The sequence below is a fragment of the Eucalyptus grandis genome, chromosome 3 (genome assembly GCF_016545825.1).
Source record: "Eucalyptus grandis isolate ANBG69807.140 chromosome 3, ASM1654582v1, whole genome shotgun sequence".
Taxonomy (NCBI): Eukaryota; Viridiplantae; Streptophyta; class Magnoliopsida; order Myrtales; family Myrtaceae; genus Eucalyptus; species Eucalyptus grandis.
In genome coordinates, this window is record NC_052614.1 from 55,697,555 (window position 1) to 55,718,045 (window position 20,491).

Genomic DNA, 20,491 nt, shown 5'->3' on the forward strand with positions numbered 1-20,491 from the left:
TTCGAAGCAGGAATGCAACCTCATGATGATTAGTCAAAAGCTGCGTAAACACTCGGGTGCTATATGGTGCTCCATCTTCGCTAGCCACCCAACGTAAAAGATGAAGAAGCGTTCAACAAAGACCACGAATCAATCCAAAGTACACAAACCTTACTTTAAATATGGAGCAGTCTGCTAATAATGGAGAGACGATGCGCAGCCGAAAAGCCAGGGCCATAAAGAAGAGCATCCATCGTGGAGGAAGGACTGAAGCCAATGCCAATGCCGGTGCTGGTGATCCAGTCCATGGAGCACGCAAATCAAGTTTTTAGGTTGGAAATACTAAGAATATTGATTAAGGGTGTTAAAACTATCCCACTCGAATCGACCTGAGAACATATTAAATATAAATAGAAAAGGAAACCCTGAAACACTAAACTGTTTCCTCCCTCCTCTTCACCTCGACCTCCTCCCTCATCTTCACCAGCAGTTCCGCCTCCTCCACATCAACGTGACCATCCAATAAAAGTTTCAAGCATCGCCTAAGCCGTTTCTTCCTCCCCCCTCTCTCTTCATTTGTTGAATCCAACGGATGTTTGCCTCGCACAAGATTTGAATTGGGAATGTTTCAATTTTCTGTTTTGTCGTGAGGCTGTGACGGAGGATCTGAAGGGACGTAAAGGAAGGAAATGGAAAAAAATTGGCGTAAGCCTTATGAAATTTGGTGAGATCACTGCCAACTATCACACTTAGTTTGGTCTTTTTACCTAATACTAAACGTGTATATATTTAATTGAGGAAGCGATTGTGATCTGCAAATATTTAAATTCAGGACTTCTAACTCTAATATCATGTGAGATTTGATGAGACCATTGTTAACTGTTTTAAGCTTTTAGAATAGTTTGTAGTAATTCCACAAAATCTTACCAGCCGAAACCTAAAACGAACATACCAGAACCATCATCTCGGTTGGGTTATGTATGGTTCATGTCATAAAAACTATATATCATTTGTGTTAATACCAAACTGAACAGACCTATTGACACTTCTAAAATTGTGTTGGCATCAAAAAAATAATCTAGTCATCAATGCATATGTGCTTGGCATGAAAGTGAGAAAACACGTGGCATTTGAGCAGAGACAAAAACAGTCATGTGCATAGCACATGAGCATCATCTTGTAGTATTAATCTATCAATGGGCACATGAGCTAACACATGACGATTGATGATGATATTCTTTAAAATCACGTGTCCAATTATTGAAATACGATAACAGACAATTGGTGGTTAAAAGTATTTCGGATACCATTCAAAACTTGAAATCATCAAGATGATTAGTATTGAGGATGCACGCTGTGGAGGGAGAACTTCCTATTCGCAAGTCATGGAACAATCATCGATGGCTACAAACTATCAACACATGACGAGGATTGGTATGGAAGTTACTTGAAGAAACACAACTGCCAAACATTGTCGAGGAATGATTACCACACCTTCACTATAAACACCACTAATTATCCAACAAAGGTCCCTCGCACAAATTAAGCAAAATGTTATCTTTCAATTTCTTTAGCTATAGCTTTTAGTTTGCATTGTCAATTAGATTTTGGCGTGTGTCTCTATCTCGATACTGCACCATTGATTAAATTCCGACATCGTATATTTATATTCTCAAGCTGTGTCATTGAGTAAGTTCTGACATAGTTCGACACCGACTTTATAACTCTTGGGCCTTATGGTCAATTAAAACTTGGTTAGGGATTGTATAGTCTTGTTTGGATTAACGAAGTTTGATCATTTCTTGTATGAGTTATCTTCTATTCAAAGTTCGCGCATGACCCTAATCCCTTTTAATAAAAGTCGAAGAACAACTTTCGGTTAAACATATTTCATCGCAGGAACAATTCCGGTGACAACGGCTCGATAATCTTAAGCCTTTAATTAGATGACCGGTGCATATAAGATTCCGCAATGGCCTCAAAAAGATATAAAGCTCCACTTTCTCGTCATTAACGTATGGACAAGGCGTACCCACGAGCCTCTTTTTGAGTTTGGGTGTTGGCGTGAGGGCAAGATTCGTCCTCCCGGGGGCCCCCTCTAAATCCGAATCCGACACTTCACCTCAAAGGAGCCGGACGATAAGAAAGGTCCAACATGCCTCGTGGGCGCGACGTCGTTCAAGTTTTGTTCTTCCTACGATGTTGACTAGGAGGCCAATCGATTAATCAAACATTTGGGTGTATTTATTTACTTAATAAATATTTTCTTAAAAATGATCATTTGTATTGTTTATGAAAATATACGAATAAATAATGTTTAGATATCAATTATTATCGATAATGAAAATACTTTATATTAATTAGTTATTTTAAGTGACATGTACATTTATTTTATAAAATATTTTAAAATTATTTATTTTTTTGGGGATACAAGCTAATAGATAAACGTACCAAATTCAAGGAAACCCATGTCAGTTTAGTAGCCCTAGAAGTCGTTATCAAATGGAGCCGCAGACAAAACGCCCTCCTTGCTTCCACATGCGGTCTAATTATCTTCGTGTTAGTAGTAGACTACGTGCCAATCATTGCTAATTCATTATTCTTGCGGTATCTCTGGACAAAACAAGCAGGTTTGGCTTAGCTGGCCTTGGTCATTGACTCCCTTTAAAAAAGACAGAAAAAAAGAACAAAACACAAAAAATTTCTACTTTTCTCTTCCTGAACTTTCGGACTTTCCCTATTCAAGTCTCCTATACCTCTAATCTTGTCTACTCGAATCCTTTTATTTTGATGAATTTTTGAATCAACTCGCCCCATATCAAATCTGACCAAATTTAGTTGATACGGCTGTCGGGTGATGCCAAAATATTGTGCGGATAGGATGGGTGGACAGCCGTATGAACCTATATGGAGAAATTTAGCCAATTTAGACATTATTAGAATGTGACAAGGATAAAATTTAGCTAATAGAGATGTTCATAATGAAAATATTTTATCCATGTAATAAAGTCGTCCATATCCATGCCAATTGAATTTAGCTAAATTTAGTGTTGGAAGGTAGATGAAAGAATTGAAGACAAACTAAAAGTAAAGGAATTTGATTAGAAAAGAGTCAAAATAAAGGCTAGGAAAGTTATTTTTTTCCCTTTGAAAGGAGTTAGGCAAAGTAGAGGTTTAGAAACGTATAAAGCCACTTAAAGATGCATAAGTCAATTATTGGATTAAATCAAGAAGTCGCTTGCTTTGTTAGCAAGACGCTCGTGATTGCTAACATAAAGAAAAGTATTCGTTCTTCATGAGTAAAATAAATTAATACATATAAAATATATGTCGTATTATACTTAGGTAGAAATCTTTGGTGCCTGTCTGAATTTAGTTTTACTTCATATTTACTTCGAATATTGTAGCTCATGCACTTTGATATTTAAATATTGACACATAAAATTAATAATAATTTTCATAATCATTTGAATTTCGAATATGTTTTAAATTTTGAAAGGAAAGCAAGTTTTTGCTTTTCTTCAAGTGCAAACAAACAGGTCCGAAGACATAATTAATGTCTTTTGCCAGGACAATTAATAGTGTAACATCTGTACCGCTATAATTCATAAGCCGCCAAAATAGGAAAATTTTTTATTTCAAATCCATAGAGATAAAATAGTATTATTGCGATTTCACATAGACAACGAAAGCTAGTAACAAAATTCAATTATCAGATATGGCGTTCTCATGAAATAGTGTAATTTAAACGGCCATTTTATCATATATAAACTATTTTTATTCGTAGCACTGCTGAGTAGATCGCAATAATAAATTTAATTTTTTTATGGACTTCAAAAAGAACGATAATACTATCCCGATCACATCTCATATCGTATAATTTTCTATCCCATATATAGTTAAATATCCCCCCTTTCCAAGTAACAAAAAAAGATGCACAAACTTTAATTCAATACATAAAAATATCAATAGCTAAATTATCTATCCATGCGATGTTGACGAAATTCACTCGCAACTCTTGATCTGAGGCAAGGCACGATTAGTTCGAAAACCCCAACTCTTTCAATTCGAGGGCTCTTGATCAACTCGAAACCACATCGTTCCTTCTTATCCCTTTTCGCATCGTTTGTTTTTATTTATTTTTATCTGTCCTACTTTGATTTTCAATTCATTCTTAGGCTTTCTTTTTTTTTTGTGAAATGCGGATTTGAAACCTACACCCGAAATTAATATCCCTACCCTAGTCCGCCAAGATGGTGGTAATCCAAATGGTCATCCTCATCCGTCCGCTTCGCCATCTACGCCAGATGCAAACACGTTCGTAAACGACAAAAGAAGTAAAACAAAGAGAGAAAGAAGATGCCATCTTTTCTAAGGTCGAGAGGCGGTTGTTGCATTATTCGTGTGGGCACCAAGGATGTCGGCCTCAGCTTGTCCCGCGCGACATCATTGGTGCCGAGCTCCCTCTTCTTCACGTTCTTGTCCGTCTCCCGCGTGGCTTTCCCCGTCGTCCGTTCTCCATCACAAGCTACCGGAGAGCACAGCAAAAGATCTCCCTCCCGAGACCACACCCCACCCAATCTCTCTCTCTCTCTCTAGCTGATGGTTCTCCGCGACCGCGAATGGAGGCCCGAAGAACCAGCCGCGACTCTTCGGTACGTTGCCGGCTCCGAGCTCGGTCCCGTGCTGTCGATCCGGGGGAAAAATCCGGACTTGACTTCGTTTCCGCTTCGTTTTCCGTGTCCTGCGAAATGGGTAGCGCCCTTTTGGCGGGACGGGCGCGTTGTTTTTTTGTAACGGGTGGTGATTTGATCTTGGTGTTTTCTGGGCAGAGATCGAGCTCTCTGACGATCGGCGAGCGGATCTGTGCCGCTTTCATACCGCTCGTGTCGATAGCCGAGGTCGTGGCTTTCGCCGTCGGCAGTTGCTGCGAGAAGCGGGCGAGGCGCGACAAGAAGGGTCGCTGCTACCGGTTCGGCGACGTCAACCGCCTCGCCAGCGAGACGAGATGTGAGTGCCTTTTGTTGCCGTGTTTGTTGTTAAAGCTGGGCGGAGAGAATTCGGTGTGAATGTATAGTTATATATCTCTTCGTTAGTAAATGGAGAGAATGCTATTGGAGCTTGCGGAGGAATAGAATAATCCGGTTGAGTTTACTGGAAAATTCGAAATTTTGTGTTGAACAATCCTGAAGCTTCGTGATTTCTCGAGATTGCAATGCATTTGGTTGGTTTGGGTCGTTTGGAGGAGAAGATCTTCACTTTTATTTTCTGGTTTGACTTCGTGGATTGCAGTTACGAGTAATGAAGTCGAAGCGCTGTACGAGCTTTTCAAGAAATTGAGCAGTTCAATTATTGACGATGGCCTAATTCACAAGGTAGTTTGAACTAAATCCAAATTACATACCAGTGGTTGATGGTAATTTCCTCTGTTGCATGGTTGATATCTACTTTCATGTGCCAGTAGATGGTGATTCTTCTTGGTACTTGATAAGGTAGATGGTAGGATATATGCTTATTTTCACTCAGTATGTTGGGTCAAATACTGAGTGAAATATTGTGAGAAACTGGCTGAGCTTGCCAGATATGTAGCTGGTGATGGGATCTACTTTTGCTTTCGTCGCTTAATGACTGTGTATGTGCAGGAAGAGCTTCAATTGGCACTACTCAGCACTCCTAAGGGAGAGAATCTTTTCCTAGATCGGGTAATGCATCTCCTTCATCTGTACGGCACTAATTATAAAGATGGATCAATTGATTTGTTCATGGATCATGGCAATGTAAGGACATCTGGTTGATAATCTGATAGCACTTATGGGTCCATACTTTGGGGGATATAGCATATTACACACTGATTACGTGACGAAAGTTTCTGTCTTGTTCTATTTCATCTCTGAGATCTGCACATCTTATTAAAATTGGATGGGTGAATTATGGGAATGCCTCTGCTGCTCCAGGAGATCTTTTGTTGTGTGATCTGAAAATCCTTCAAAAAACAATGTGGAGGGACCGTTGGCCAAATAGTTATTTGGTTCCTCACTGGTGTTTTGTTCTTTTCCAAAAGTCAGAAAGGCATTTGAATGAACAATATAATGCTGCTGGCTCCTTTGTGAAGAAACCATTTGCATTAGGTTTCTTCATGTTCTTTTGGATAAGTATTGAATTATTCTATAAAAATTGCCGCTTGTCTATCAGACATCTTGGATTATCTTCAGACTCAGCACCTCTCTCTCTCTCTCTCTCTCTCTCTTTCTCACACACACACACACGCACGTATGCATGCACGCACACTCATGTAATTGGTTTCCAAGGGAGCCCATGCTTTCTTTGTTTTAGATGTGTGGTAGAAAGTCACCTTGATGGCTTCGTTAGTGAATGGTGTCATGATAATTTGATGATAACTTCATTTTTATGCTTTTGCATTTAGGTTTTTGACCTATTTGATGAGAAGAAAAATGGTGTCATAGAATTTGAAGAATTTGTCCATGCTCTCAGCGTCTTCCATCCCTATGCCCCTGCAGAAGAGAAAATAAGCTGTAAGGGCTTGGAAAAAGTTTGTCAAATCAATTTAGTACAGGTGGGCTGTTATTTATTTGATGAATGGTCCTTCTGTTGCAGTTGCATTCAGGCTGTATGATCTACGACAAACTGGGTTCATTGAGCGAGAGGAAGTGAGATTTCTGTGCAAACTATCAAATTCTGATGTTAAGAGAATCTACTAGAGCGCTCACCAGTCTTATCTGAATGTCAGGTTAGGCAAATGGTTCTTGCCATTTTGATGGAATCTGACATGAAACTATCAGATGAACTTCTTGAAGCTATACTTGATCGAGTAAGTTCAGGTCTGAAAATTTGTTCCCTCTTTTGTAGCGTATAATTCTCAGGCCAATACTAGGTATGGTAAAATTGGTCTACAAAGTAGGTGTACCAAGTGATGTGACAGCGTGAGTGGACTTTTAATGGGTCATCTTCGACATATAATGACCATATGCCATATTACTTAGCATACCATTTCCTGAAATTATTTCTCTATTCCTTTTTGGGTGTTCGTGCCCTTTGCAGACATTTGCAGATGCAGATGCAGACAAGGATGGCAAGATCAATAAGGAAGAGTGGAAAGCCTTCGTTCTTCGAAACCCTACTCTGTTGAAAAATATGACTCTTCCTTACCTGAAGTATGCAATCCCCTTCTTTCAATCTGTACAAGTTCATGCTATCTCAATTAAGTACCCCTTTCATCACATCCTTTTCATGATAAAGAATCAAAATTAATTGCATTTACCATCTTAATTTATCTGTAAGCACTTACTCTAAAATATACCATTTTGTATGACTTTCAGGGACATCACCACTGTATTCCCAAGTTTTATCTTCAACACTGAGGTTGAAGAGTAAGGTGTTTACCACACATTATCTCGCACATTCGACCATTTCAGCAGGGTAGAGCTGTGATGAGAATCTCAGTTTGAATTAGGCTTGAGAAGAACTCTAGTCTGACTCGCATTTTCTGCAGAGTTGCTGGGGACCGGGATGTGTGTACCCAGAGATTGAGGTAAAGCAGGCTGTGATGGCAAGTTAAGAAAGATAGTTGCTGATGAATGGCCGACTGGTAGGGAACATCTTTTGCCATTTTCTTGACTTGTCCAGATGATTGGCAAATTGGAGGGGGGCCGACAAATGTAGCTGCTGCTTCTATGTCAGAAGCGAAGCAAAGATTATTTTTGCATGTTTTGTTACTGGCAATCAAGAAGAGATTCTGGGAGGGGTGGTAGCGAAGGTGATGTTTGAGCACCGCAGATTGAATTTTTTTTTTTTTTTTAAATAAAAAGTGTTTTGAAGAAAAATTGGGACTCGGGAGAGATCACATTCTTGCTGGGGTTTTATGTTTTTCACCAAATTGTCTGTTTTCTAGATAGGTTTGCTTTTTGTATCTCACATTGCAGAGTAGGTTTTCTGCAGCACCTAAAGGCTTCGGTGCACCGTATGGTGGTGAGGGTCTTATTAACAAGAACTCGAAACACTTGTTTAGTATGCTTAATTTAGAATGATTTTTCAGAACATCCATTCGCATTATTCGAATACAATTGATGCATGTGCAATGACCCAGGCCGGTGGTGAGTACGTTTTAGGCTATTCTGTCAGAATCAGTTTCCGTTTCGAGACTTGGAACTTACCCTATTTGCCTGGAATCAATCTTATGTGTTCTGTTTGGTTCTAGAGTTTATTTTAGAACTTTTTTTTTCTTTTGTTTAATTTCTTATAGCAAAATAATATGAAGAACAGAATGGTTCAAAGTAAAAGACCAACGATGTTGAACGAGCGAGGAGGAAGGTAAGATGTGAGCAAGTGAGCAGGAGTCCTAAAGTGTTGAGTGGGGTTGAAGAGAATACAAAAAAGAGAAAATATGCCAAGAGAAAAATAAGGTATTTAAGTTTTATAAAATTGGTTTCGATCCAGCTAGTCTGGTTCTAGAGTGGTTTCTCACTCTGAACCAAGAACGAGACTAATTCTCATCAGGTCTAAAACTTTAGAATTTAGAATTGGGAACTGATTTTTAGGATACTCTGATTTGTTCCCGGTTGATCTAATTGTACAATCCTACCAATTGGTAGGCTTTTAGGATAGCCAAGAAAGAAAGAATGAATTATTACGGATCGAACATGGTAATAGCGATTTTAGATGATATATGAAACTAAAATGATATTAAGCAATAGTTGGGATGGTTGGTTTCTTAGAAAAATATCTATTTGTATGCCTGAGGTGGGCTAGAAAAAAATCATGCCTGGAATGAGTTATTTTAGGAATGTCATAACATTGATCAATGACAATTACATACAAAAACGCCTGCACAAAGAAAGGACCTCCCTTTCTGGCCATGGGTGATACACTCAAGGGGCATGGTCGAGTGCCGAGGTAGAAGAGGTCGCCCTTATAGAACCTTGCCGGCATGCGATTGTTGTATCAAGCCCTAGGAGTAACGAATGAGGTGCTAGGAGCGCGCATAATAGCCAATATCTTCGAATAGAGTTATGGATCAACTAACTAAGATATATAAATTGCTTTATAATAAATCAATTCTCTAACATGAGACTAATCTAACACAAACTAAACATGCATCTCAACCTAAACTTTTAATCGAAAATCCTCGGTATGCTCTTATTTACATTTAAGGGACTCGACGGCATTTTCCTTTAGTCCAAGAGCCACTGCAATACCAAATAATATATACAATCCATCTATAATTGATCAGTCTTATAAATACATTCATAGTACTATATCATAGTGCAAATATGTTAAGATGAGATCTAGCTCCTTCCTCAATTTGCAGCAGACATAAACCAATTGCCCATGTCAGAAAAGAAAACAAATTTCTGCAACATGGTAAAAAAAAAAAAAAAAGAAGGTTAAAAAGAGAAGTGTATAAAAATGAAAAGACCGCATCAAACTCACGCTAAGTTGCTGCTGCATACTGCTCAAAATCTCTCTGTGTATCTGTGCGACGCAGCAATGGCGGACAAGCCGAGCCGAGCTCTGGTGGTCTACGGCGACGGCCTCGCTCCGTCCGTCGAAGCATCGCACGCCCATCTCCATTCGCTCGCCTCCAAGGCTTGCTGCGGCTTCTTGAGCCTCCCCAATTCCCCTCCCTCAGGTCCTCCTCCCTCTCTCTCTCTCTCTCTCTCTCCCCGAATCTCATCTGTGATTGATTGGAGATGATGGTGTCCCTTCATTTCGTGGAGGAGAAGTTTGGATTTTTCGTATCTGGGTCGGCTGTTCAGCTGGTTTCGTGCATGGGGGGATTGGTTTTTTCTAGCTGGAAGATGGCTTTTGAGAACGATCGCTCTGATGCCACCTACGCGTCTCTTTGTAGCTTAGATGATGATTCTCAGACATTGAATTAGTGAAGGGTCGCTTTCTTTTCTCGGACGTTCGAGACGGCGAGAGAAAAGTGATGGATTCTTGTACCCATTTTTTTAAAAGTCATTATCCTACTGATTCTGTTCGACCACTCTGCCAAATTTTCTTTCTTTTTGCCTTTTGAGTTCCGATGGTTTGCCGCAGTGATGATTACTGCAATTTACATGGGTTTAGATTGCAGAAAGTGAGGATGACAGAATCGTCAGAGAATTCGCCGTTCTTCTGGATGCATTCGACGCTTATGTTCGGAAGGTAATGTTTACATCACCGCGATGTTAGCCCTGTTGATTTCGGCAAATATTCGAAGCACGGTTTTTTTTCCCATGATCGCGATGGCATTGCATTTCCTGTTAAACTTTTCAGGGCAAGGAAAGCGATTGTGATACGGGGAGTCAGGGGACAGCATCGATCCCAACGGTCTCGGAAAGGCAAAATTGATGCTCCATTTTTCCTACTGATTCTATTATTGATAGTATATATCTACAGATATTGTAGAGGTGACCCTGAGCTGTAGTTTTCCTGATTTCAGATTTATGGGGATGAAGGCTGCTATAGTGACAAGCAATCCAAGTTCGAGATCTTTTGGCAACAAGCTTGGTATCAGTGTTTTCCAATTCGAGCAACTGATAGACAAAAAGCACTCTGTTGCTGATGGACCCATAGATGCTGTCTCGTACGGATTGCTGAAGTTACTTGGATTCCAAGAGGGGAAGTTGATGGATACAGGGTATTTTGATATTGTATTTGTGCATATTGGAGCTGGTGAACCGGTGGATGGGGAGGCAGATGAGGATGTTAACTATGGCATAGAGTATGTGAATGCTTTGGTTGGTAGTTTAATGCATGTTGCTCAACCTAGATCCGAAATCAGTTCCCGCCTGCACTTGTCCGTTGTAATGAGCTATGGAGATATCTCAAAATTTGATTGCTCCCATCTATCGACCTTGGTGTCTAAGGACAATGCGGACTCTCGTCTGTTGAGACTGTTCCCTCGTCAGAGTTATACTATGAGAGGAGAGAAACCGAGGGAGGATGTCAGGTATCTGCAATTTGGTCCCCACCATGCCAGCAGTATTTGGTGTTGGCCACTATGACACTCCATTTCTAACCCTAAATTTTGATCAACAGGCACCATTGCCCCATGCTAATTGCTCAATGGCAGGATGCTGTAACCCGCAGGGATGCAGCTGAGACATTCTCATTTGAGGACTTTAAGGAGGTAACAATCAAGAACTAGAAGTTAGTGGTCCTTTTTCATTCAATTTATCATGGAGGTTATTCTGGTGTTCCCACTACTCAACGTTTGGTTTTACTAGAATCCGAAGGCTAGAAATGATGAGACTGAGAGGCGGAAAATAGTTTGGCATAAAAAAAAAGGGAGAATTGCATGGATTTTTCTCTCCAATCTTCGAATTTAACCTCATTTGCAGGAGTTTATCCTCAACTTTGCTTGGTACTACCATTTTACCCTTCCTCATATTTCCTGACGTGTCTAGTTTATTCCTGTTCTGTGCAGCATGGTGGCAATTTGGTAATACCTGCGGACAGGTTTCTGCACGAGATCGCATTTAAGCTTTGGAAGGCTCCTAAATACGGGGCATGAACATAGATCATCTGGAAAGTCCATTTTTATGGGATGGACTCCAAAATCTAGATGTGCGCCAGAAAACGAGGATGAAACTCTCCTTTTGGCCTTTTTCTTTCCCTTCCAATTAGAGTCTTTTTAGTTCTTAACTTCTGCTTCCCAGGTAATGGAAATGGGAAAGTTCCCTGCTCGTCAAGATGTTCTATTTTCGTTGCCAAAAAAAGATGTTCTTCAATGGGACCTGCAACATTTCTCTTTGCAAACATGTTGGATGTTAACTCAATGGGCACGATTGGATTTAGTAGGAGTTTCTGTGCAACAACCCCGGATGATTGCGAGTTATATCGGCTTAGAAGAAGCGGAATAAAAGTCCAGGCTGGTATCTTTGCATATTCCTGGGGAATGTGTTTGTTCAAGTGAATCAGGTGGTTAAAATGCACAGTACTCATCTTCTAGTACAGCAAACTTTTTCATACCAACACGAATATCGCGTTTTCACACCTTCGACTTTGCTTACTGCAAACTATGTGAACCATGATTTTTCACAATAAGCAGTCGTTCACAATTTCAAAACATTTTCGAAGCCTTATTCTTTTTAAATTTAAAACTGCCATGCAAAGCCAAGGCCATCATGTTGCTCTTGTTAGACTCAAGGATCTATTCCAAAAAAAAATAATAAAAATTGGAACTCTTGCTTGCTTCAGCCGTAAAAATCTAAGTATATAGCAGTTTCAGTTCTTCACAAGGCCTTGTCATCTGCCGTCCATCAACACAAACCCAGGAAGACACATTCAACACGTGATCCTTTACTGTGGACATGAGAAACTTACACTCTGAACCTTCTGTACCTTTTCTTCCCTCTATAAGGCGAGGTCAATATTGGTGATGCTAAAGGTCTATCAAACCCTTGAACCAATAGTTACCCAACAAAAACCACCCGAGAAGGAGCATTGAGAATGAGAAGAGGCCAATTATGAATGGCCACCCTACCAGCACTAAACCCAAACAAAGCACCGACATGAAAGGTAGGAAAGCTCTCATGATCGACATTACACTGACCCATTGGCCCTTAAACAGCACCAGAGTTGCCACATTTATCATGTTCCATTCCATCGATCCGCCATAACAGAGACGGTTCAAACAGTTGGCTGCAAATGAGTGGCAGTTGCAGGTGAAGAGGTTGTATGTTTTGTGCTCGAAGTGGCGCGTGCTCAATCGCAAGGCATCGTCCCAAGTAATTGCAGCCCCATATTCTCTGTGCTTGAAGCCGTACATACACGTATGTTCAGCTAGATTCGCTGGAAAGCAACACTGTTTCAAGGTTTCAAGTCGACAGCATGAAGTTAATATACTTTTGAAGCATTAATAAATGAGAATAACATAGGCATATCACCAAAACTAGTGCTCATTATAAAAAAGGAAAAATTACTGTGCGAGGCAACACTTTGAAAATGGTCCTAATTTTGATTTTATTCACACATAATACGACCACTTGTAGTTTTATCGAAGTACAGAATGAAAGTATACCTGTTTTCTGTCAAGTTGGATGTACCTGGCCACTGCACCAAATGCAAAGCTATCAACATTCACTAAATTGGAACCAGAAAAGTCTAATAAAACTCCGTCTTCCCGACAAATCCCAACATGTCCGATGAAAGGAGCCAACCATGAGACCACCGGTAGTGGTGTCCAAACTAAACAGCATGGAAATTTGTCCTTTGTAGGATCTATTTCATCCAATGGCCAGAGCTCATGCTGAATCCCGGGTCTCAAACCCATATGCTCGATATCAAAAGCGGCTTTGAGCTCCATAGATGCAGAATATGTCACATGTGGCAGACGAATTGGTGTATCCATACCGAACAATCCCTTTGTCAAAAAACAGCACAAGACACGTGAACTTGCAAATAGCCTGTAGCACTCTTATAGAGGTCTGCACAGCATCTAAACCTCATGAAACCTGAAATAGATTGATAGTAACAAAATTTATAAACATATGCATCACTTTTCCTGCTTGCGTAATTTTTAATAGGAATGAACTGCTAGATATACGTTTTCAGTGTCTAGAAGGATAATCTCAACCAAAACTCAAAAATTCGGGAAATGAGTCTATCCTTGCATGAAAGATTGACTTGGGATTTAGGAAGAGAAATGACAGCAAATATTAACATATCAAATGCCCCAGCCATATTTTTTGCAGAGAAAAGGATCCTGCAGACCATCACAACACCAAGAAGTAGGCCTAGGTAATTTATTGTCTGTATCCACCAGCTTCTCCGAATGGATAACACCTCAGAGATGTAAAGTATGGCTCCAATAAGCATCTTATCAGCTGAGCCTCTCACTCTGCTGTAGCTCAAGGTTTTTCCAACACAAAAGATGCATAAATCATCACACTAGTTTGATTTACTCTGCAAACTTAACCTCCTCAGACTGAATCACACTCAAGGTTGATAGATGTCTGCTCTGAGTTGAAAAGTCATCACGAGTTAATTCTAGGATTAACTACAACACAACAATGACAAATGCACCTAAGATCTCCTCTAGTGAAAAGAACAACCAGGTCTTTTCATCTGCCAACCAAGGACGAAATAACCATGAACGAACACAAGTTCTCATTGATGGAAATACCAATCAACCGGCTCTAATTGGTAATTCCGACGCTAATTACAGGAAATATACTCAGCTATCTAAAAGGAAACTACAACTTACAATTATGTGCAAAGACTCCGCGGAGCTTGAGGAATTCCAAAATGTGACCAGGAACAGACAAGCCTTTTTCTTTTGCAGTGCAGCCCTTAGACAATTTTTATCCAGCGACTGACAAGCCTAGGCCCACAAAACAGGACTCTCTTTGACTAAGAATGCGAGACCACAAAAAATGGCTGTACTTTTCTAGCTGGATAATTACAAACACGACCCCTGCCCCTGTTATGTCACCAAGTTTTCCTCACTTCTTGTTCTCTCTAGAGACATCGATCACGCGAAGGAAAGAGCGTTCAAGAATCAAACTTTAGCAACACTCGTCTCATTTCACGGCAATCAGATCAAGACCCAGAAAGGCAGCACGCATTTCATAACACATACACGAAAAATCAGGACAAGTCCTCACGGAATGCAATCAAATCAAGAATCTTGAAAAAGAACAGCTCACAAGCAACGGCGGCGCGCTCCTCGCCTTCCCGGGACAACGATCCGATCAGAGCCGACAATGAAGAGCACCCACGCCGCCCGCGACGCGAAAAAAGGCCGACGACGAACTACTTCCCTCGCCGCGGCTGCAAGCTACTCTTCCAGCCGTCAATGGCGACTACAGAAAAGGACAAAGCCCCACCCCCGCCTTGGGATTTCAGCAAGAACGGACAAGAACCCACGAAGGAAACTTAATTCCCGAACTTGCCAAATTCCCAATGAAAAAATCCAGAATCGGGCCGCGCTTTAAATCACGGGAGGTGGTCGCCCCCCCGTATTCAATTCTCGAAAATAGGACGGACGGAGAGAAGTCGGGGAAGGTGCATGAACCGGGGCCCATTTCGGTAATTCCCCCCCTCCCCGAGGCGGGCCCCGCCCGGGCACACTTTTACAGGCTCTCCGGTGCCTGCAAATCAGCGGCTTTTCGGATGGATTAACGTCGTCGGTCGTGCGTGCAGGAGGGGGGGAGAAGGACAGGGGACGAGGAATTCGTGGTCGGGACGGTGGAAAAGCAGCGGGCGAGGAGGCGGGGGGCGGAACGGTCATTTCGCCGCCGCCGCCCGGCGAAGGTTCGGCGTTTCCCATGGAAGGAAAGGCCATCCCATGGATGAGCACCGCTGATGTCAGGTGAATCACGTTTCTTTCTATGCTGATTTGTGGCGATTTCAGATTATGTCGTGCACGACTGTATAGAAGTCATTCACAGTGACCAGGGGGATTGAATTTAGGTCTAACAATATGAAAAATCCTAAATTATTAAGGTCGTGACAAATTTACCTACCAACTTTTTGACTATCGAAAAGCTAAAACTGATTTATACGACGAATTTGTCCCCGTTAATTTCCATCAAATTGGATTAATAACACGAAAGACCATGAACATGTACAATTATGATTGGTACACTGTTAACTGCCACATCTGACGAAAACTAATGGAGGATAAACTTATTACAAATATACTGTTTTAAGATTTTTATTAGTTTAGAGTAAATAACAATTTGGAGTTTTTTTTTTCTTTTGTTGACATTAGCATTGAATTTAGACCTAGCATGAGTGGTATCCTCACCGACTAGAGTAATTAACATGTGTTTTCAATAGTTATTTGACCATCGTTAAGCTCATCTCAGCATTCAATTATACTATGATAACTTTTTTTTCCGTTCGTAAGACCAATTTGACAACTCTTGATACTTTGTTGTTAATTGGATGGAAGGTGGCGTGTCGGGTCTGAAATGTAGAGTCCTTCAAATTCGACGAACAGCCATGAACTTTTATTTCGCGATCAATAATTTCCCGTAGGACCATAACTGACGATGATTTCTTAAACGGGTTACTAATTTCACGTCGATTGCTTTCATATTTTTTTTTTTTTAATTAGCTACGCCATAAACTTGTTGGTAAATCATGGACCCCTCGTTCGGTTAAAAATCGCCCGCCGGAAAACCCTAAATTCCTGATGGAAACATCAGTGAAGAAGAAGCCCGTTCACTTCTGTGAATAATTTTCATGCATCAGCTGTATTTGCTCCTGGAGCTGTGCATCTTCTGTTCTCTTTGGCTCCATCATCTCTCTTCATTTAGGGATACTACATGGAGGCAACTGTATATACCCTGTATAAATTCCAGCAGAGTAGTGTCTACAATGTACAGTTTCTATGCGATTAGGGACGATGGTACTTATCAATCGACATCAATACCGGGTTCACCGCAGAACGCGTCTGGTTCAAAGGACCGGGCCGACTCATCCCTGTAAACTCCCGGTATGGCTCTTTCTCTGCTCTCCTCGAGGCTCTTGTTGAAAGCCTTTTGGCTCTCCTCAATGTTGACGAGGAGGAAGACGCACGCGAATAAACTCACCGCGAGTGTCACGAGAGTGTACTTCAATTTACTGAGCACGGGCTTCACCTGCACGATCAAACATCACAATGTATTCTAAGTGACGGACCATAAGATTCGCTTATTGCTACTCTTCAATAAGACAGCAGTTGATCAAATGCATCTTTGGATACACACAGAAAAGAGAACATGAACATATTTGATAATTCAAAGATATCACAGCACCAAATTTGCCCAACCCCAACAAACTAGATGGGAATAATCTGAACCATTGAGCAGGCACGTGTGCGACTGCATGGACTGCTTATTTTTTGTCGATCAGATATTCAAAAATTTGTGAGAAAGACCAGTGAGTTGCGCGATGTCAGTATACATACTCACCGAAAATGAACCGAGAAGCCTGTCACGAGCCAAGACTTCTGCTGTTTTCACCCATACCTGTTCAGAAAAACAGAAATTTGATCAGCTCAATCCTATTCGTATATGAAAGTTAGTGATGGAGAAACAGCTTCACTTGATCCTGATGTACTATTGAGAAGTCAGGACTTCAACTAGACCTGCAATTCAACTCCACGGTGACCGCACTCTCGCCTGAAATGACCAAAACACAATGATCTCTCACAACAAGCTAATTCGACTTGTTTTGCTATTTACGATGCTAAAGAACTCTTATCCCGTTCTGCATTCTTTCTCAAATTAGCAGATAGCCACTATCGCTTAACGCACTTCTCACTCGAGTTTTGCATTAATACTAACAGCAAAAGTCATGAGAATCAACCACTCATAACCGCCATGTAAATATTGCCCGTAATACTATATCTCAGCTAAGCTAGAAAGCTCTTCAAACAGAAGCTCTTTGTTCAGCAAAGAATTCTGCTCCATGTCAACTATGGCCTACTATTATCCAAGATCATATACAAATGTATCACTCACTACTTTATCATAGTTGCTCTAGAAAACATTTAAAGCAGGTTTCTTCTCCCAAATAAACATCTGATCCACACCTTCAGCTTCATAAGATCGGAAAAATAGGCTAGGATGCTAAAATATGTTTCTGTACAACGCGGCTTCAAAATGTGACAGACTCCACCACAAGAAACTGCATACTTCTTAGAAAAAGAGGAAAAGAAAAGAACAAAATTTCATGCTGGCAATGCAGTTACGTATAATGATTCCCATCGACATTGCCACAGAAAAGGGCTTTTACCTGGCCGTCGTACCACCCAGTCTCCTCATCTGAAAGTGTAAATAGGCAAATAGACCATTAGTTCATCAATTTTATACGTCATTGGAAACCAAATTACAACACTAACTATGCCTGCACAAGATTTCCAAGAAGGCGGATTCACAAGAAGAAATGGAACCAAGCACATCCTATAGACTTTTCTCAGCACGACCGACAAGCACCCAATGGAATTTAACTGTCCTTGCTGGAAGGCACAGCAATTCGTTGCAGCAAATTTCCAAGAAACCAGACAACCCCAATTCACAAGAAGAAATGGAAACAAGCACATCCTATAGACTTTCCTCAGCACGACCAACAAGCACCCAATGGAATTTAACTGTCCTTGCTGGAAGGCACAGCAGTTCGTTGCAGCAAATTTCCAAGAAACCAGACGACCCCAATTCATTATAAAAAGATCCTACTTCTTTCAAGTAAGATACCGGCTTTTTCATCGTTATGTGAATACCACCTTCCATGCTAGTAGATTTTTCTCCGCCGATTGAAATTCTCCTGATTTCGACCTAACTTTCCTGCGATTAATTTACCCACATGACAGAGACTATAAAGGAGAGAGAAGAGAGCAACTATTACATTCAACGGTGGCACTGAGCAAGCGATTCCCAACATAAGCCCAACCCAGATACATCCTCACAACAGCCAAAGTGACCACCACAAACCCACTTGAAACCGCACCCAGAATCCGCTTCACCGCCTCAGATTCGGGTGATGGAGCCCCTAGCCACGCGACCGGCAATCCGACCAAGAGTGCGAAAGAAGCACCTGTCACGAACAGTCTCGAACAATACTCAACAAAATCACCAGCAGCCCAAGAAAAAGGGAAGGAAGTTGAGAGGTTTTGGTATTCATTGATGGGCTGTTGCTCCAGGGGAACAGGGCACTCTGTTTCTGAAGGGGTGTTTCTGCCATTTCTGAAGGAGGAGGAGGGTATTCGTGGGAGGAAGGTTTGACTTCGGTGGAGTCCGTGAGAGGGCTTGGAGGTTCTGAAGAAGGAGATGAGGGTGGTGGGGGTGTTTGTGGAGGGGAAGAAGAGGGTTGGTTGGGGTGGAGGTTGGTTTGATGAGAGGTGAAGGGTGATGGCCATGGCTCCGTAACTCTGTCAGATTTGTGTCAGTGTGTCTGTTTTGCTCAGAGTCAGAGATTTGGATAAGCTCCTCTGTGCAGATATTTTTAGTGTGTCGTGCGTTTTGAGTACTCTCCTTGAAATTGGGGATTTTTGATCGATTTGAGATTCATTAGACTTGTAGGTGGTGTATCTGCTCCCATTTCGAGTCAAAGATAAAGATAGATAAATAGACAGTATCGATTGGGGTTTTGTAGTGACTGATGTGGTCAAATTCATATAAAAATTATTTGCTAATTGTCCCAAGTGAGAAGCAAAAATGTCATGATATAGACAGTTCCTCAATAATATCATTATGACTTTTAGAGTTATGCTTGATTACAATACCAAATCAAATACGACGAGAAGTGGGGTCTAAGCTAAGTCTTGGCTAAACCTTGAAAATCTTAATGACATAATGCCTTTCAAATCCTCCTAGTCATTATTCGATTGCAATAATTCTTGGTAAGAAGAATGCCCATGTTGTGGCCTCTTTCTATGACCATCATCCTCACTAGAACACATAGATAATGGAAAGGAATAAGCAGGAGTGGCTACAATACTTGGAATTTCACAAAGGGTGGTGATGATCAAAATCCTTTTTCTAATCTCTGCAAAGAACCAAGGAGAAAAATAGCTGAGCCATTTTAGTGGATTGTCAATTTATCTGTTGGTAAGAAAATTCATTGGTGAATTTGTTGCCATTGAAAGTCGGCCAACTCTTATGTCGTCAATTTAAATTTTCTTTTTCTTAACTAAGCTCAAATGTTGAACTAGTATTAAAATGATTGAATATGCTGATAAGGACTATTTAAGCACGGATCGAATCCAAATATACTGCGATAGATCGGAATATTTATTAGAGTGCCGAGTGATGTTGGGTATTTTAAGACTTTTCGGCATAATTTGCATACTAAATGATGTAGCAAACTATAAATAAGTTATATAAAACTTCAATAAGAATCTGCCACATCAAACGATATATTGAATTTGTAAATCAGTAGTAATACACCTAGCATTGTTGAAGAGGTAGAGTTTATGTGGCTTTTCCCGGGACTGGTCCTATCATGCATCAAACCTTTTAAACTCTAATTTATTTTGTTTTTATACATCTTCATCAGTATTTAAGAACACTGATGCAGAAGGATCAGATAATTGTTTCATGGGGTGCTACTTCTCGTTGTGATTGCTGTGACAGTGAACTTCCTTAAGCAGCCAGAGCCACTCACTTGACTTTCAGCTCAAGTGCAAAACTAGCTACCCACGTCCCTCATGCAGTTCACTCTAGAGAGTCAGGGCTTGTTATAGGAACCCAGAGACGCATTCAAAGGTTTTAAGCCAAATAGAAGAGATTTATTCTAGGCCATAAAAGAAAAGGCAACAGAACATGATGCTTCCACAGAACTCAAGCTCAGATAATGGATGACATAAAATATACGAAATTGATAAAGAAGGAAATCTAAGTAAACATGACCATTAGTGCCCTAGGAAAGTCAATCATATGGCTACGAGATCCTGCAGAGGAGATTCTACTGCATTGCTTTGCATGCATCTGCTTACATGGACATTTAGGTCATCGGCACAGCCAAACGCAGACTAGGGGTTAGAGAGAGGAAGAGCATGCACAGCAAAATGCTTAACTTA

General features: G+C 40.8%; 4 protein-coding genes and 1 long non-coding RNA gene across 11 annotated transcripts; 2 read left to right on the forward strand and 3 right to left on the reverse strand.

The window, feature by feature from the left end:
* Nucleotides 1-4,366: 4,366 nt before the first annotated feature.
* LOC104437841 (calcineurin B-like protein 10) lies at nucleotides 4,367-8,036 on the forward strand. Of its 4 annotated transcripts, none has more exons than XR_001985974.2 (10): nucleotides 4,367-4,634; nucleotides 4,812-4,989; nucleotides 5,272-5,354; nucleotides 5,622-5,681; nucleotides 6,404-6,512; nucleotides 6,595-6,647; nucleotides 6,728-6,818; nucleotides 7,039-7,151; nucleotides 7,317-7,372; nucleotides 7,490-8,036. XR_001985974.2 is itself a non-coding variant. In XM_010050886.3 (10 exons), the coding sequence occupies exons 1-9, from the start codon at nucleotides 4,602-4,604 to the stop codon at nucleotides 7,369-7,371; spliced, it is 765 nt and encodes a 254-aa protein (XP_010049188.2). In that variant the 5' UTR covers nucleotides 4,368-4,601; the 3' UTR covers nucleotide 7,372; nucleotides 7,490-8,036. The 4 variants fall into 4 exon arrangements, 2 of the variants coding, with proteins under 2 accessions (XP_010049188.2, XP_010049187.2); XM_010050886.3 differs by having other exon boundaries at nucleotides 4,368-4,634; nucleotides 6,728-6,808; XM_010050885.3 differs by having other exon boundaries at nucleotides 4,369-4,634; nucleotides 6,728-6,808; nucleotides 7,317-7,416.
* Nucleotides 8,037-9,088: 1,052 nt separating this feature from the next.
* On the reverse strand, nucleotides 9,089-9,556 carry LOC120291503. The gene is made up of 2 exons (XR_005549569.1): nucleotides 9,427-9,556; nucleotides 9,089-9,347 (listed from the first exon to the last, which is right to left on the reverse strand). It is a non-coding gene; the product is annotated as an uncharacterized LOC120291503 (long non-coding RNA).
* On the forward strand, nucleotides 9,417-11,911 carry LOC104437842. The gene is made up of 6 exons (XM_010050888.3): nucleotides 9,417-9,625; nucleotides 10,073-10,143; nucleotides 10,255-10,319; nucleotides 10,421-10,930; nucleotides 11,020-11,110; nucleotides 11,408-11,911. The coding sequence occupies exons 1-6, from the start codon at nucleotides 9,484-9,486 to the stop codon at nucleotides 11,492-11,494; spliced, it is 966 nt and encodes a 321-aa protein (XP_010049190.2). The 5' UTR covers nucleotides 9,417-9,483; the 3' UTR covers nucleotides 11,495-11,911.
* A 260-nt stretch (nucleotides 11,912-12,171) lies between these two features.
* On the reverse strand, nucleotides 12,172-15,252 carry LOC104437843 (protein REVERSION-TO-ETHYLENE SENSITIVITY1). 4 transcript variants are annotated; one of them, XM_010050891.3, is made up of 3 exons: nucleotides 14,631-15,252; nucleotides 13,004-13,345; nucleotides 12,172-12,787 (listed from the first exon to the last, which is right to left on the reverse strand). In XM_010050891.3, exons 2-3 carry the CDS (start codon nucleotides 13,331-13,333, stop codon nucleotides 12,365-12,367), a joined length of 753 nt encoding a protein of 250 aa, XP_010049193.2. In that variant the 5' UTR covers nucleotides 13,334-13,345; nucleotides 14,631-15,252; the 3' UTR covers nucleotides 12,172-12,364. The 4 variants fall into 4 exon arrangements, with proteins under 4 accessions (XP_010049193.2, XP_010049191.2, XP_010049192.2 ...); XM_010050889.3 differs by having other exon boundaries at nucleotides 13,004-13,436; nucleotides 14,631-15,249; XM_010050890.3 differs by lacking the exon at nucleotides 14,631-15,252 and adding an exon at nucleotides 14,189-14,607 and having other exon boundaries at nucleotides 13,004-13,436.
* An 884-nt stretch (nucleotides 15,253-16,136) lies between these two features.
* Nucleotides 16,137-18,939, reverse strand: LOC104437844 (uncharacterized protein ycf36). Its single transcript, XM_010050892.3, has 4 exons — nucleotides 18,319-18,939; nucleotides 17,710-17,738; nucleotides 16,884-16,940; nucleotides 16,137-16,571 (listed from the first exon to the last, which is right to left on the reverse strand). Exons 1-4 carry the CDS (start codon nucleotides 18,827-18,829, stop codon nucleotides 16,347-16,349), a joined length of 822 nt encoding a protein of 273 aa, XP_010049194.2. The 5' UTR covers nucleotides 18,830-18,939; the 3' UTR covers nucleotides 16,137-16,346.
* Nucleotides 18,940-20,491: the final 1,552 nt, after the last annotated feature.